Source organism: Macrobrachium nipponense, chromosome 1, assembly GCF_015104395.2.
Source record: "Macrobrachium nipponense isolate FS-2020 chromosome 1, ASM1510439v2, whole genome shotgun sequence".
NCBI lineage: Eukaryota > Metazoa > Arthropoda > Malacostraca > Decapoda > Palaemonidae > Macrobrachium > Macrobrachium nipponense.
In genome coordinates, this window is record NC_087200.1 from 43,728,288 (window position 1) to 43,745,550 (window position 17,263).

General features: G+C 36.2%; 1 protein-coding gene across 14 annotated transcripts in view; it reads right to left on the reverse strand.

Moving 5' to 3' along the window:
- Positions 1-17,263, reverse strand: part of LOC135219289 (trithorax group protein osa-like) — a 475,370-nt gene that overhangs the window by 37,113 nt on the left and 420,994 nt on the right. For 11 of the 14 annotated variants that reach the window (XM_064255930.1, XM_064255926.1, XM_064255933.1 and 8 more), the window contains 2 exons: positions 11,761-12,219; positions 977-1,372 (listed from right to left, as the gene is read on the reverse strand). The exons of 1 other annotated variant lie outside the window; for it this stretch is intronic. In XM_064255930.1, coding sequence (XP_064112000.1) covers positions 977-1,372; positions 11,761-12,219 — 855 coding nt within the window. The remainder of the gene's footprint in view (positions 1-976; positions 1,373-11,760; positions 12,220-17,263) is intronic. 2 more of the 14 variants (XM_064255936.1, XM_064255937.1) reach the window with 2 other exon arrangements.

Here is a 17,263-nt window from a genome sequence, read left to right on the forward strand (position 1 = left end):
TTTTCTGTAAACAAATCACTTCACCAAAAAGTAAATATTTTCCTATAAAACAAAGCAGTGAACCTAACATCAATGTTATAAGTGAAAGTCTCCAATAAGGTACAAGAACAATGAGAAACAGGGTGATGGGGAGATTCAGCAGCAGTTGCCTATTCACATCTGATGAAATTCTTTGGTATTTGACCAAATCTATTGAAAGTAGTAACTGGAAATCTCATTTAAAAATTTTGCTCTAGTGAAGTTTTTGGCATCTAACATGCAGAACGGTAATGATCATTGACTAAATTAGATCCACTTGCTGCTTGAGAAACAATAATAACACTATACAAAATAGACATATACCAAGTTCTTTCCTTGAATGATAACTTGAGTATAACCTTAAAAGCCTTTATTGTGTAGTTCATGTCTCAATAGGCAAATATGAATATACATTAACATTCGCAACAGCTATGTCATATGTTGATGAAATACCACAAAGTACGGCAAATGAGTAACAAGCAACACATTCAGTACTTACAGGTTTAAAAACTGCTACTTTGGCAAGATTGGATTAAATCAATTTAAAATATATACTTAATAGTAAGTGTACAAAGCTACACGTGCAATACAAGGGTAATAATGATCAAGAGAAAGGATGTGGATAAAATTTACAAGAGACACATTCGGTTGTCAGAGTGGATGAGTCTGTACATATGGCAAAATCAGCTAGTGATAAGCAAAAGACTACAACAAGCACAGTTAGGAGAATTATAAACAAAGCTAAGAAGCTGATAATACTTGAATTGACTTAAGCAGCTCACATGACCAGTCAGCTAAGTAACCATGAGTTCAAACTGCCAAAGATGCTACTGGCAGCAAAAATGAATCCTAAGTATCAACTGACATGGCTTGAGAAAAACAATGAAATAAGGTTAGACTACCTGATGCTGCATATGATGCTAGTGTATGAAATGAGGGACAGTCAGAGGACAGGTACCTGAGGGGGAGTAAGAGTGAAGTAGCGGCTGTTCAAGGTGGTGTTGGTGGTGGTGGTGGTGATGGTCGGGGGGTTGTTGGAAGGCCAGGTGTGGTGGTGGTGAGGTTTGGTGTTGCTGCTGCTGCTGATGCTGCTGCTGCTGCTGTTGTGGCTGTTGCTGAGGGTGGTGATGGTGCTGCTGCTGCTGCTGCGACTGCTGCTGCTGCTGTTGCTGCTGCTGCTGCTGTTGTTGTTGTTGTGGCTGTGGCTGCGGCTGCTGTTGTTGCTGTGGTGGCTGCTGCTGCTGACTAGGGGAAGGGGAGGCTGGCCCTCCCCCTCCCCCACCACCTGTGCTCCGGGCACCTACGTGAGCCCGCAGTTCATTTCGAGTGTACTCACTGAGCATGCCATTCCCTCCTGCACAACCACCAACAAGGAATCATGAGGCAACCAAAAGAAAGTTAAATAGCAACCAGCTAGGATTCATACTGCAACCAAAGAGGAATTTATGCTGCAACCAAGAGGAAATGAATAGGTAAACTATCATGTAACTGTTAAAGGCCCCTTGAGCTTAAGAACATCTAGCAGCAATAGAAAAATGTGTTAAAAGTTATCATCAGTTTTTTGGAGGTTAAGCAAAAAATAGAATAAAATGCAAGTCAATGAATGAAAGGGCTTAACGATCACCAATGCATGGAATTATTCAATATACATTCACTTTGGTACCTGTTTAAGGCATTATAAAAACTTGTTAGCTTTTTAAAATTATTTATCTGCACCTGCTGTAAATTGGAATAATGACTAAACAAAACATAAAATAACAAAACACTAAACATCACAACAAACAAGAACTCAAGACAGAGAAAACACAGATTAGTAATGATGTAAGGGAACCAATAGGAAGAGGTATACTGGGAAGTGGGAAAGGTTTAGGTACATAGGAATATTTTACACATCCACACTCACATACATACATACATACAGACACACACACAAGTACACATACATACATCTATGAGTACACTTGGTGCAGAAGACCATGTCTAGAATGATAAAGCTTCACACCATGTCACGTAGGGGACAACATGTATTTGATTTTTATACATATGTCAACCCACAAACAGTTAACTCCACTACACAAATGACTTCTAATAGTACACAGAAATACCAGCTGAAGCAGAGTTTAGTATTACTCCACAAGAAGGGTTAACCAACTCACACAAATTAAGCTATTTGGCCATCAAACTGAAATCAGTGACAAACCTTTTAAGCTAAAAGCAAAGCTACTTTGGATAAATGTAACTGACTTCAGTAAGCACTTCCATTACTGCAGCACTGTAAATGACGATCTTAGTCAAGGCTGTCACTTATCTCAATGGAGAAAGGCATAGCTATTTTTTAACACACAGCATAACTAATACTTCTCTGCTTGTATTATGAAACCACAAAAGCACAATACTGTTAAAATCTAAACAACACAGCAATGCACTGTGTTTCAAACCAGACAGCAATGACTGGTTAAAAATGGTTATGGCTAAATAAGTCCTTCAATATATTGCTTTAAGAGGCCACAACACTACGAACATGAATTATGATTTTGTTTTCTTTTGCATAAATAAATCACAGTGATTACAGGAATTTTGTCAGTGCCTCCTGATGAACAAAGTTTAAAGAATTTTAGCTTTGTATACTGACGAATCTGAACTCTGTAAATGGGATAGAAACATTTTCCTTCCTTCATTACATTTGTGATGGGAAAATAAAAATGAAAACTGCACAAAAATATCAATAGTTCGAGTTCCTTGGTACACAATTACCACAATAAATCCACAGCATAAATCTGATGGCTCGAAATGTATACACTGCAGTGCATGTAAACACGAAGTATTAGCACTGATATTTAATTATTTTGTGTAACTGGTTTACCAAATAGTTTTTGAACAAGCACCTTTTTTATTGTGTGAAGATATCAATAGTTTAAATGCAACCAGAAAGTCAAACCTAGAATATATTTTGTGGATTTGAGAACACTCAGCATCAGATGGGTTAATCTGGGTGTCAGAAGTGTTGGGAGACCCCAGCCTACTTTAATTGGAACTATGCGATGGGAGGAGGGAGATGAGCGATGATTTGTTGAAATAATTGCACATGGAAGACATGAGTCATGGAATTTCACAAAAAATCCCTTTGCACTGCACTACATTAATGAAAAATCCAAATACTAACACTTGAATAATTAGGCAATTTCTTGATTCTCACTGAATAAATCTAGAAATGTTAATTTCATATTATACGCAATATATTCTTACAGAAGCTTGAACTTATTATAAGGAGATTGGTGCGTTCTTATTCAAGTACAGCAGGGGTAGTTACTAATAATACAACATTTCATGTCAAAAATGATGCAGCTACATGATGTATAACTCAGTATAAGCAACACAGATTAAGAAAATACTATGCTTATAATGTGCTTAAATTTATTTTATGTATATGGATCCCTCTATACTGTATAATTGAAGAGAAATTAACTCAACAACAGAGTAAACTAATGTTAGTATATGTAATGTGAAAAACATGTATGCATATATAAATATGAATAAAAATGCCATAACAGAAAGAGAAATATCCCATAAATATATGCAATGATAGAGATGAAATTTCAAGTATCAAAACCCCAAAAATATCAGCAAACTCTTTCAAGAGAAAAGAGAAAATAGCTATTGTATTATACATGAGATGTGCATGCTTGCTCAAAAATTACTATAATAACCAGATGTAAAACTTCAATATACAGCACTAACATAATTTGAAAGTTCAAGAACAATATGTAACCACAAAGGCACTTCTCATACAAACCCATAAATTATAATAACCCCAGTATTTCTGCAAAAAGTGAAAATCCCAAGTCAAGCTATTCTTGTTTAGGTCACGATTGAGAAGACTGTACCAAGCATCCCATTCCTGCATATGGTACAACATGCACCTCCCTCTTCCTTTCTGTACAAGAAATTAAAAAAATAATGGAAGGGAGGAAGATACAGTAGTATGTACAGTGGTACCTCGACATATGAAAGGCTCAACTTATGAAAAATTAGAGTTACGAAAGCAAATACGAAGATTTTTTTTTGGCTCTACATATGAAAATAGTTCAAGTTACGAAAGGTTGTTGCTGTAAAGTCCCGAGATTAGCCCAGACCACCGAGAACAATTTTAAAACTTGCACGCCGCCAACTGAGTAGACTCGCCACCATCCTCCCGCTCTCCCATTGGTTCCTGATGCTACTCACCGCCGTAAGATCCTGCTCTCCTATTGGTCAGCATCTACCCCATGTGCTCTATGCATTCTATTGGTAAAAGGATGCTGTAAATTGAAAAACTTATTCATGCAATGCATTTAATAAAAAAAAATATTAGGTAAAGATAGAATAAAGAATAGAAATGAATGAAAATGAAATGAAAATTTGATTACTGTGCGTACTGTGTGCTAGGTGAAAGTGGTTGCTCGGCGATCGTTTGGTACCCGAAAGTGCTGATCGTAAACAGAAGGTTGGAAATTTTTTTTTTTTTTATTGTTTATTATAGTTAATGGTTACTTAATAATTATTTGAAATGAGTACAGCAATATATTTAATAAAAAAAATTGTGAATTAGATATCATAAAATATAAAATAAATCAGACTGCTATCATTGAAGCCAACAAATTCGTACTTTCTAGAATTATCCTTCTGTTTTAATATTACGTACATGTTTCATTACAGCTGTCAGTAACTTAGTTTACTGTGTGCTAGGAAAAGTGGTTGCTTGGCGATCGTTCGGTACTCGTAAGTGCTGAATGCAAACAAAAGGTTGGGAGGTTTTTTTTTTTTTGTATTATAGTTAATGATTAATTATAATTATTTGAAATGAGTACATACTGATTATTTATACATTTTATTGGCATATTCTAAGCTTTTAGCTTCTTAGGTTTAGATGTCAGAATCATAGACTAGGCTACAGTAGCAACTGCTAACATAGGCTAGGCTTATTGCTAAGGGACATATGCTAAAGTCCTATATATGCAGTAAAAATGGGGTTGAACATTACATGCAGTTGAATATTACTCAAGTATGTACAGTATTTTCCCTTTTTGGAGTCATATTTCTTCCGTCGGATCGGCGTCGTAACCCTAGAACATGTGTTGCAAGCCTGGAAATATAATTTACTGGGGTGTTTTTGTAGGGCTTGGAATGGATTAGGCATTTTACATGTAAAATACGGTTCAAGATACGAAAAGCTCACGATACGAAGTCCGCCTCGGAACGGATTAATTTCATACGTCGAGGTACCACTGTACAATTTTGTGACTTTACATAAAAAAACTTGTTTTTATCTAACAACAACTTAAAAGTTCTTTCATCGCAACCCCAATATGTAATCGTATTTTGCCAAAATAAAATAGTGAAAAAGTGGTTAAGAACAAAGTGATGAAGCTGTGTGCTGTAAGGTTAGATGATTAGATATGAATAAGATCACAAGTTAACCTCAAGAAAATTGACATAAGGTGTGATTTTCATTCAAGATCAGCAATGAGGCATGATGATAGATACCCCAATTAGCCACACATCATCTGTGTGCATGAAAGACGAAATGCTAAAAATCTACAATGCACTGGATGCTGGATGAAGATAAAGGAACACATCCCCCCCCCCCCCCCCCCCCCCCTGTTGCATGACCCACTATACCAGATCCAAAGACATTTCAACTTCAAGTGTATGAATTACATCTCTCACACAGAACCTGTTAAAAGTACAGTACTATAGTCAAACTCATCCTTTTTGGCCAGTGGGGCGTTGGTCGCGGTAGGCCTGGATTTTCCGCACAGTTGCCACAATTCTATAAATATGCTTCGACAGTGACGAAGAAATGTGTCTGATATTTTTTATACTAACTAAATATATGGTAATTACTCTCTTATAATAAAACTTCATTTGTTTAAGAATGACTAAGTTTTTGATGGGAGAATTGATATTACTAAAAATGTTTTCCTGAGATTTGACAACACCGCTGTACTGTTATTTTGCTCTGTGGCCACTTCTTTCCGTCTCCGAACACCGAAGGTCATTCTGTGTCACTGAGTCACTGACCCAACACGGATACATCTCCCACTCCTCGCTGCACCCGCCTGCATAGTCAAGCAAAGGAAATAATTTACAATGTAAATCGGTACTTTTTAGATAAAAAGGCCAGCGGTGCACCTTTGTTACCATTCACTCAATCCCTTGCTCGGACAGCCAAAGCCACCAAAGCAAGTGAAAGGACTGTTAGAAGGATTTGCAGCAAAGCAAACCAAGAATGGTGGTTAGAAGCTGAACACAAGAAACCTGTCTCCCATTCACCAACAAAAACTCAGCCTGTAATGGTTACTAATTTTGATGACTTTGATAAGTGTATTCTAAGAAGAACTGTACTAGCCTTTTACGAGAGAAGTGAAATCCCTACTCTCAACAAAGTCACGGAAGAGCTGAAAGAGAAAATATCTTACAAAGGTAGCATTAAATCACTTCGAAGAGTCCTGTTGCAGATTGGCTTCCGATTTTCTCAAGTTGATGGCCGTAAGTTCCTTATGGAACGAAATGATGTTGCTCTTGCTCGCACGACATTTTTGAGAGAGATGCGGCAATTCAGACTCCTTTGAAAACTTCCTTTTTCTTGACGAAACCTGGGTCAATCAAAATTACACTGTTGCAAAGTGTTGGACTGACACGGCCTCCAAACAAGCAACAGGAGTAAAGCCGCCTACGGGAAAAGGAAATCACCTCATCATTCTTCATGCAGGAACGAAAGAAGGCTTTGTCGAGAATGCTGAATTATTTTTCCTAGCAAAAAATGATGGTGATTATCACAAGCAGATGAATGCTGCAGTTTTTGAGCAATGGTTTAAAACCCAGTTGTTACCCAACATCCCCCCCGAAGTCTGTAATTGTGATGGACAACGCATCATACCACTCGATAATGCTTGAAAAAAACCCAACAAAATCTTGGAGAAAGGAAGCAATAAAGGACTAACTTATTAAGAAGGGTCTCCACATCTTCGTGTCGACATGCTGAAAGTGGAGCTCTATGAACTCGCAAAAAAAAAAAAAAAATGAATAATGGGAAGAAAACTTACGTGATTGAAATGCTTGCTTCAGAAGCAGGACATAAAGTTGTATGGCTACCCCCATACCACTGTCAATACAACTCGATAGAGCTTATATGGGCGCAAGTAAAAACTTATATATCCAAGAGAAATACATTCAAAATTGCTGAATTTAAGCATTTAGTCAAAGATGCTTTAAACACTGTGACAGCGGAAAACTGGAAGCAGACAATAAAGCACGCTGAGAAACTTCAAGAACAAGATGCAAAGCAAGATATATCAGTTGAACGATTTATAGAGTCATTCGTCATGAACATCGAGGACAGCTCAGACATCAAATCTCCTGATTAAACAGCATGGAGAGGATTAGGCCTACTGGGGAGACCTCTATAAAAAAATAAAAAAAAAACCTGCCTTGACTTTTACCTCCATGGTGTTGTGGAAACAAAGTTAAAACTCAAAATAACAATGATCAGTTCGAGAGAGAGAGAGAGAGAGAGAGAGAGAGAGAGAGAGAGAGAGAGAGAGAGAGAGAGAGAGAGAGGTGGGGCGGAAGTACCTGGGTAGACGTGGCAACGGTGGGAAAAATGCCCGGTATTCTCGACCAACGCCTCACTGGCCAAAAAGGATGAGTTTGACTATGGACAAGATATTAGGCCGCTTAGTGTCAAGTGGCCTAATATCTTGTCGAATTTTGAAGGAACGGAAAAGTTGGGAAGAAATTTTGTTGGTGCATTAGGCTGCTTATAGCACGTAATGAAAGGGGTGGAGTTTGGATACTGACGAGGAGAGAGCTCTCAGTCACGCGTTTGGAGATTTAATAAGAGCCTGTATATTTTTTTCGTCAGCACACCCACCAAAATTTTTGCCTACTACGTATCACTTTATTGCCCCCTGTGACCTTAATATGGGCCAAGATGGTGATTTGAGTCAACAGATAATAACAGAGATATGTTGTTGAAGCAATCTGGCCTTAAAACAAAGCAGATATCAGATCAGCTGGGTTTCTGAGAAGGAATCTTATGGTTGCCACCTTCGTTAAATCTGGCAATCCAGCGTCGAACTGAATGCCTCCTCACACCCAGCTGATCTGATATCTCCTTTGTTTTAAGACCAGATTGCTTCAATGCATAGATCTCTGCTATCATCTGTTGACTTAAATCACTGTCTTGCCCATATTGAGGTCACAGGGGGCAATCAAGTAATACGTGGAAGGCAAACATTGCAGTGGGAGTGCTGATAAAATTGCGGTGAGTGCTGATAAAAAAAATAATACAGCCGCTTATTAAACCTTCAAACTAGTGACTGAGCACTCTCTCCTTGTCAGTGTCTAAGCTCCATCCATTTCTTTACGTGCTGTAAGCTCCATCCTTTTCTTTATGTGCTGTAAGCAGCCTAATGCACTGATGAAAGTTCTTCATAACTTTTCTGTTCCTTCAAAATTCGATGAGATATTAGCCTGCTTGATGCTAAGCAGCTTAATATCTTGTCGAGTGCTGTATAATAGCATCTTCGTTTCAACCCAAAGAATGGCAGAGAGTTCCATACTGTACTAAGGCAAGGGATGAGGAAAGAAAATGGACTTCATGTATTTTTACCCATAACTGTAATGTAAGAGTTTAGATCTGTGAGAAAGCCTTTTGCAATGTCGGTATATTACATTCTTTGAAATCTATGTATTTTTTGCAATTTTCCATAAAATGTCCTTTAATATGGAGAGTGAAATTACTAAGTTTGCTGCAAATAGTGTAATAATTCTTACAGGCCAAAGGTTCTTGTTATTAAAGGAAACTATACGCAACACAAAATACAAAATTATCAAAAAGCTTGACTATGAAGTCAAGAACAGTGCACGACTCCGATTTAGTAACAAAACCAGAAGTGATGGAATGAAGACGACCAGTGTCTCAGGCTTACACTTTGAACAAAGCATAAAGTTGAATTAAACTCTTCTCAAGGCATAAATGAGTCACATGCTTTCCCTGAGTGTATACAAAAGCATGGTGGGGAAATTCATCACAGGTCAAAAACAAGAACCTAAGCTAATAACACTTGGACCACTGTCCCACAATACATTCACTGGCCAACACTCACTCAATCACAGATCATTTGTTGTGTATATAAGAAAATGAGAAATTAAAAGGAAAAATGACATAATCAGTTCAAAGTTAATCTAAAATTTCAGACAATCATGACTATGGTGTCAAAATAAATAAGTAAAATTTGCAATACTATATGATCCAAAAAGTAGAGCAAAAGTACAACTAATACGTATATGAAAATATGCAATTATCCACTTGAGGGAACTATTGAATCACAAAAGCACTAAACTCCAACAAAAAAAGTTAAATGGATGAACTAAATGAACTGAAAAGTGAAGAAAACCTAAAAATCTAGTTTTCACAAAAAATCCAAGTGAGCAAAATACAGTAAGAAATACAGGAACCCAAGAGGGAAAGTGTCATAAGCCAGTGCCTAACAATTACGCAAACAAAATATTCACAGATGAAGTCATGAATGAATATAATGCTGAATTATCATCTGTCAACATACAGTCAAAGGGAAGAATATTTTATACCATACGCAATCTTGACTTGGCCAAGCATAGGAATTTTCATTATCGCAGAAACAACCTAACTTTCATGAGAACCTTTTCACCCTTCATTATCTACTATAGTATAGTTCAGTTCTAAAAAAGAACTCTTACCATACCCTTCAGATTACAACAAAGTCCTCCGAGGGCAAGCCTAAAAGTGTTTGCGACTGTAATCCACCAGCTAAATCTAGATATATAGGGAAAGGGGATCAGTACATACTGCTGTATCCACATGGTAGTGCATAATAAACCTAGTGTATGATGATGGTGCAGCCAAAGCAGTACAGAATCATTAAGTAATTGAGGGGAAAAAGAAAACTAGAAAATTAAGGCTGGAAACATATTAAACTCCTGTACTGTAGCAGAGTTTCATCATTTTTTTGTCCACTCAGGACTTCCATTAATCATTCTGGCAGAAGTAAAAATAGAAGCAAGTTTCCTTCAACAACATAAGACAAGTATGTATTTGGAAACTCTTGAAGCAAACTTGGCATTTTCCTTTAACTGTTTGGAATGTGAAATTTAAATTATTCTTCTATCAGAGGGATGCACAACTGATGTTTCAAATCACTAGGTTTCACTAAGATGTCCAATTGGCATCATTATTACAACTTCCTTCGACACAAGGACTCTACCACTTAAAAGACACATTCGCCATTCCAAAAGCAACAATTACAAAATTAAGTTAACAGATATGAATATATTATTATACATTATACAGAACTATTATTTACAAGCCATACAGAACTATGATTTACAAGCCAAACTACATGTACCCACAAAAAACAGTGCATTTCTGTGAATAAATGTATGACTAGACAATATTAAAAAATTTTCATATGTATATCCCCACACAATAATAATAAAAATAAAACAAAAGCTATTACAAAGAAATAAGATTTGTGAGAATTTGTTTCTCCATTTACAGAAGTTCATATTCATCCAATTTTGTAGAAGAGAAAGATGCACTATAGCCATTAATTTTTAATAAATCACTAATCTTACAATTGTAATTTAGTTTTAAAAACCAAGATTGATATGTCATATGTAAAATCTTATGTGCAAGGCTATCAAATGTTGGTCATTACTTAATGGGAATGCTAAGACTGCTCAGGCCTCCACCTAACAGTACCAAAAATGTATTGCATACAACTAAATTCCAATAAAAACAATTCATCAGAGCACGGCACATTTGGTGGCACTAAGACTGTCAGACAAAGAATTAAAACATTAGCTGCAAATAAATTAAGTTATGGGAAAGGTTAATAGCATAGTAATATAAAAATCTGTAAAATTACAACCAACATAAATCACGAGAGTGCACCACTGTCAGTTTCTATATTGTAGCAATAATGTACAATCCAGTTCAATTGGTTTTAAATTAGAATATTTGCATCTTTTTTTTAGTACATAATTATGAATATCTTTTTATACTAAATGTTTGGTTGTTACAAGTCAATGATTTTTTCCAAAAATCAAAAACCAAATACAAACATAGGTTGCAAGTTTCCCAAAGAGACTACATTAGCAAAATCTCAGAAAGAAACAATTAATAAGGCCCATGCTTGCACATCTTGGGCTAAACAATGTTGCCTGTAAAGACAATCAATCTTGGTCATGAAGAACTTTAAAGCCATAAAACCGATTTCCTTTTTACTTTTAATAATTCAACAACAAACTAATATATTATGCATCATATGATGAATTTAGAAACAACTTGTGCATTATTTCCATAGCATAATCCAGGCACTTATCTCACCTGCTGTCTTATGAATGTTACAGGTATTTCCTAATAAGAGAAATTGTTAATTTGATGTTTGTAGCAGTGCCAATGAAACTGAATATATAATATAATGATATAAATGTGTGTAAAACATACAGAGATGTTGCATATATGATACATACACATTCAGTGTATATTTACACACACAAGTACAGTATACACAATTTAATTATTATATATTCTAAGAGATCATGAATGATGTGCGTTCAGATGTGAAGACAGCTATGTACAGCTGCAATGTGCAATCGAGTGATATTGCTAGCTAGCTGTTATGTGCACATGATGGGTGGTGGGCAAGAAAGACTTACCCGTGGAGTTCCTGTTCGCTGGATCAGGGGGCCCATAGTACTGGGCGGCTGCCTCATAGCTGTGAGGGTGGGGAGGTGCGTGTTCCCCCCCGTAGCTCTGGGACATTACCCCTCCAACCATCCCTGGCATACCACTCCCCCCTGCTCCACCCCCACCCCCACCCATGGCTGCTCCCCCAACCATATGTGGTCCAACATCACCTGGGCCTCCTGCTGATGACACAACTGATGGACAACCCATAGGTGAGGAGCCAACAGAGGCCATTAATGAGGGAGGCATTGACCCAGGGTGATGATGGCCCATATGAGGGTGATGAGCTAACGCAGATGGTGGCACTGAATGTGGGCTGGGAAGATGGCCGCCAGCAGCTGGTGACAGGTGGGGAGGGGGTGCGGATGGGTCATGGTGTTGGCCCGGGGCTGGCGGGAAGTGGTGAGCACTGCGTGGGGAGTGCACACCTAGAAGACACACCGCCCCAGGTCAGTCACCTTGCTGCAGTCAGCACACACCCATGCACGCAGTGATTACTAGTGCACACAACCATTTATGCATTGTGATCACACTCACACACACACTTGTGCACTCACTCAACCCAGACTTGCACCACCAGTACCACACAGGCTACAAATCTCAAAATATAGTGTACTACATTTTTGTATTAAAATAATAAGTTATTTCTATCACACTTGAATATTAGTGATATGATCATTTAAATGCATACAACTGCAAATAATATTTAAAAATAAAAACAAAAAATTTACTCCATTGTGCAATGAAATTGAAAATGAATCATGTATACATCAAGTCCCCATTAGCATGATAATAAACTGATACTAAGTGCGAAATCCTTGAAATTACATACATAAAAAACTTATGACAAAAATTTTGAATCCTAAAAATATTTTCTTCTGGGAGAAACTGCCTTAATGTTAAAGTATTAGGACAGTACTAAGGCAAGGCCTATCACATAAGAAAGCTAATTAAAAGAACATCTGATACCCATCCAATATACCTGAGAAACACTAAATAAAACCTATGCAAGCATTACCAAACCCCATTTCAATACAAAACTGACCAGACCGACGTTAAGTGATTCTAGTAAGGTTTGACATTAAAAAGTACACCAATGAAACATACAAAACCACTAAGTACAATTTTTTACCACCACACTTATGACATTGATAACTAACCTAGGATTTTCATGATATTATGAAATAGTAACAACAGTAATAAAAATTAAGCAAACAAAAACAAATTTTTTTACTACCATTAGATTGGTCCCAAAGAACATAAAATCATATTCCCAGAACTCAAAATGTTGACAAATATTTTGGATAACAAGCAGAACTTCCTAAGAAAGTTTGAAAACTACATAAACAAAATATGCAACTAATAAATAGTTTAAAGATGTTTTGAAAAATTTATAAGTTTTTAAACCCTTCAAAACTAGGTTAGCTATAATAGGGAAACCATAACCACCCTTCTGAGTATTTCAATATCATTGCTTGGATAATAAATGAAGTAATTTCATTTCATAAATTATGATTCTGACTGAGTGGTTTTGTCAAAGAAAGCATTCTTCTTATTCACTTAAAATTCACTGTAATACAGCTTACCTTAACCTGATTTATCATTGATCTATAAGAATGCTTCTACAGAATCTACACAGACTTCTCTACAGAACCTACACAGACTTCTCAAAAACATGAATGGTGAACTGACACAAGAAAACCATTTCATCTATCATATGAATCCACTTTTGATTAATAAAATATTAAAGGGCAAATCCTACAAGGATTGACTACAAGCTCCTGTTTTTCCTGAATTACAAACCTATATTTTCCCATATCAATATGACCTATTCATGACAAATTTGTTTAAATAACATACATAAAAGTAAAACTCAATTTATGTGATTTCACCAAATCAAGTTCAAAATAAGAAATGTCAACTACAGTAATATAATAGAGGCTAATGCTGAAAATATAAAAAGCCTTGGGCAAACAGCTTTAAGTGTCCATAACTACTAAGAAATTTCTAACAGAAACCCTTTCTCTTTGGATTTACCAAATCAATACCTACACACCACTTTTAAATGAAACCGGTGTTCTTTATAAAGTGAACAAGTATTCAAATCTACAAACTTTCAGTGACCTACAAAAATCTGGTTGTCATGTGACCTCAAGTAAACATGGTGGTGATAAGATTAATTTTAAAGTAACATATTTGAAACCAGCAATTCTTATACGTTTTTCATGCTAATAAGGACTTTACAGCATACTGCTGCAGTAGGTGCTATCCATGGTTACTATGAATGAAACCTTAGTAAATAACATAATGAAATCACACAAATAAGAAATGAGAAGTGCACTGAAATACAATAAATTGAAATACATGATTAAAAATGATTTAGACTCATAAATGTACTTCTTCCCATATACTGTACCCTAAAGAAACAAAAATAAAAAAAATTATCTAAATTACAAAAATATAAATGTTATAATAAAAGAATCGCATAAAGCTATATAACAGTGCAACTTGACTAAAAGGGTGCTTTACAAGGTGCAGAAGCTAATAATTATCCTAAACAAATGAGAATGGGTCTGTTGGGATTGCAATTGCCCAGCCCAGCCCCGTGATCTCGTATGTTCCCGGGTGGTGGTGGTGCACCCAGCCCTATTATCACTAGGAGAGTATGGTAACAAAGGCAGTGCTTCCCAGCAACTGCTTTGGTGGCGATGATGATGATGATCATAGGAGGCCTTTTGCTAGTAGTGGCTGCTGGCCTTGCTAGTGGTGCCTGGTGGTGGGTTGTCTTGGGGAAATTCAAGCCTTGCTCACTCAGGGATAGATACAGCTGGCTTTGTACAGCAGGGAGGGAGGGAAGGGGAGGAATCACAGGAGAGGAAGGTATGGAAGTATCTCATGGGGTTTGATTTCTAAAAAATGAACAGGAAACAAAAGACAAACAGAAAGAGAAAGAATAGTCTATGATACTGGGTATGAGGCAAAGTGCAATCCAAATATAAAAGTGATTAACAATTCACTTAAGTGCAAAAGTGATGTACAGAGTCATTAATGACTTCAATGCACAAATGACAAAATTTTCAAGTGAAATTTACAATAAGCATCATCAAAAGATCTTCTGAAATCAACATGGTATGTATTCCATTGACATTTCTATATTAATGAAATTTTTGCATGTGCCATCTAGGTGACTAAGCTGAATGCCTTTTTCCTACAAAAAATGACTGCTATTAGAATTCACACATTCTAATCTGTAGAAAAAGAAATTACAAAATTTGTACTCTCATCAATTCTATCTAAAAAATAATTGCACAACAAGCTATCACAACCTGAAATGAACATCTCAACACCCTTGCAAATGAAATGATTATATATTGCTATAAAGCATTTAAATTTTGATACGTTACCTAACCATCCACCTTATGCGAGATGTTACATATTTGTCAACACACTCGAGCAAGCGAGGTGTAACTCTGTCTCTTTCCAAACCATTCTTAATCACTTATTTCAGAAGATAAAAAAATATACACAAGCCTTCCAACTAATTAACAAGAACCTATCACATTGTTTTGTCATCTTTCAGCAATTAAAAATTTTGTTTGATATTCACTTTTCATACACTTTTTGATCTACTTCACCTCATACAATTTTTAACTTATATTTCATATCTCGACCTCAGTTTGTGAATATTTTTTTTTTATTTCTGTCAATCTTAATGAATCTTGAGACCAGAATTTTTCAGTCTGAATAAAAATTAATGAAGAGCATCTGTTTACTCTTGATTACCCTTTCATATAAACTATTTCTGGGCTCAACCTGTGCCGCTCCGTGAAATGCTCCTTATAGCATCATTTCTAAGGTATAAAACTGCTATATATACCAGAGAAAAAAGTTGCATGGAATGCCGGGCATATGCCTAGCTCGCTCACCCATATAGGGTGTCGGTATAGTAACTGGGGCGTGAAAAACCACTCTCAGAGGTCTCTTACCAATTAGTTATCTCCTCTCCCAACATCCCCCGTTACTACGAGGTGCCGTTCTACATCCCACTAACTTACTACTGACTCACTGCCCGCCACCACCGGGCCCCCAGCTCTTCTCTACAACTTTGCCCCAGTGATTACCACCTACATTTAAAACCTCAACAAGGAATCATTGTATTTTCTATGATGCTAAAATCTAAAAAAATTTCTACACCATATATTAATTTAATTTCTTCAGCACTGCATGAGGCAATGAGCTGTGCAGCCTTATACTTCAGATACATACAAACCTACAATACTATGATGATATTCCTTAATATTAACTGTGAACATTAACAAGAAAAAAGTATGATTACTGTAACTCTTTGCTTAATATTAGGGGTAAGATACTACATTAATGACTGTATCAGTCTTTACCAAGGCAGTGAATTTTGATAAATCGTAAAAAACAGTTCACTGTCTCCTAACACAATAACCAATATTTTACATGCATTTGTATCAGCTTGGATGATGAATGCAGGCCAACAACTACCGTGATGTACCAGCAGTGGATGTTGAGTGAGGTGAGCTATCTCACAAAAAGGGAGAAGCCATCATTTCATTTCCTCTGCTATGCATCAGCACATAGGAGAGTATTTTATAGGTACATGTGTTTGACATGTTACCTACCCTAGGGAGTAAGTGGTATGATAAGGTTGCTTATTAATATTTGTATTAGCACATATTCATGAAGATAAGGAAAAAAAGGAATCCAATCAATTCATTGACTTAATTCTTCAACATTTCTTAAACATACATCAACCATTACCTCTGGAACAAAAGTTAAGTAGGGAAGGCATGGTTTCTGTAACAAAGCACATTTAAAATTGCTGATGGTTTAAAATGATAACATAGAACACTAATATTACAACTAATACAAAATAAAATACCAGTTACCCCTGTTATCCATCAAAATATTGAAAAGAACAACATATAAAAATGACTAATTACTAAGAAAATATTGATCTGTAGGCTGTTTGAAATTGGTCAACAACTCTGCTATTTGGGAAAGCCACTTCGCTCAATAACCACCATGAGTACACTACTGGCATTAGCATACATTCTGAATAGTCTATTATCTCCCGCTCAAGCCAACAGACTTGGGGAGCATTAAAGCTTGCATATGAGTAAGAAAAAATTCAACTCTTGTCCATGGTAAAAAAAAAAAAATAGTCATGAATTCAGCTTCTCTTTAGTGCTGGCCAAAGATTCTACAAGAATATCAAACATTAACCTTTTCCAGCTAGTTTATATTATATAAGTATCTAGCTAGTTTATATTATATGAGTATCTTGAATTGCTAAAAGCACTACACTCAATTTCATCCATGCTACAAATGCAAAAAAAATAAACCTATATACTTTAAACTCTTTAACTAAAAATGCACATTTTTTTAAATTGTAGACTTTAGTTTCAAGCTAATAATATGGAACAAAATGGAAAAGAATAAAAA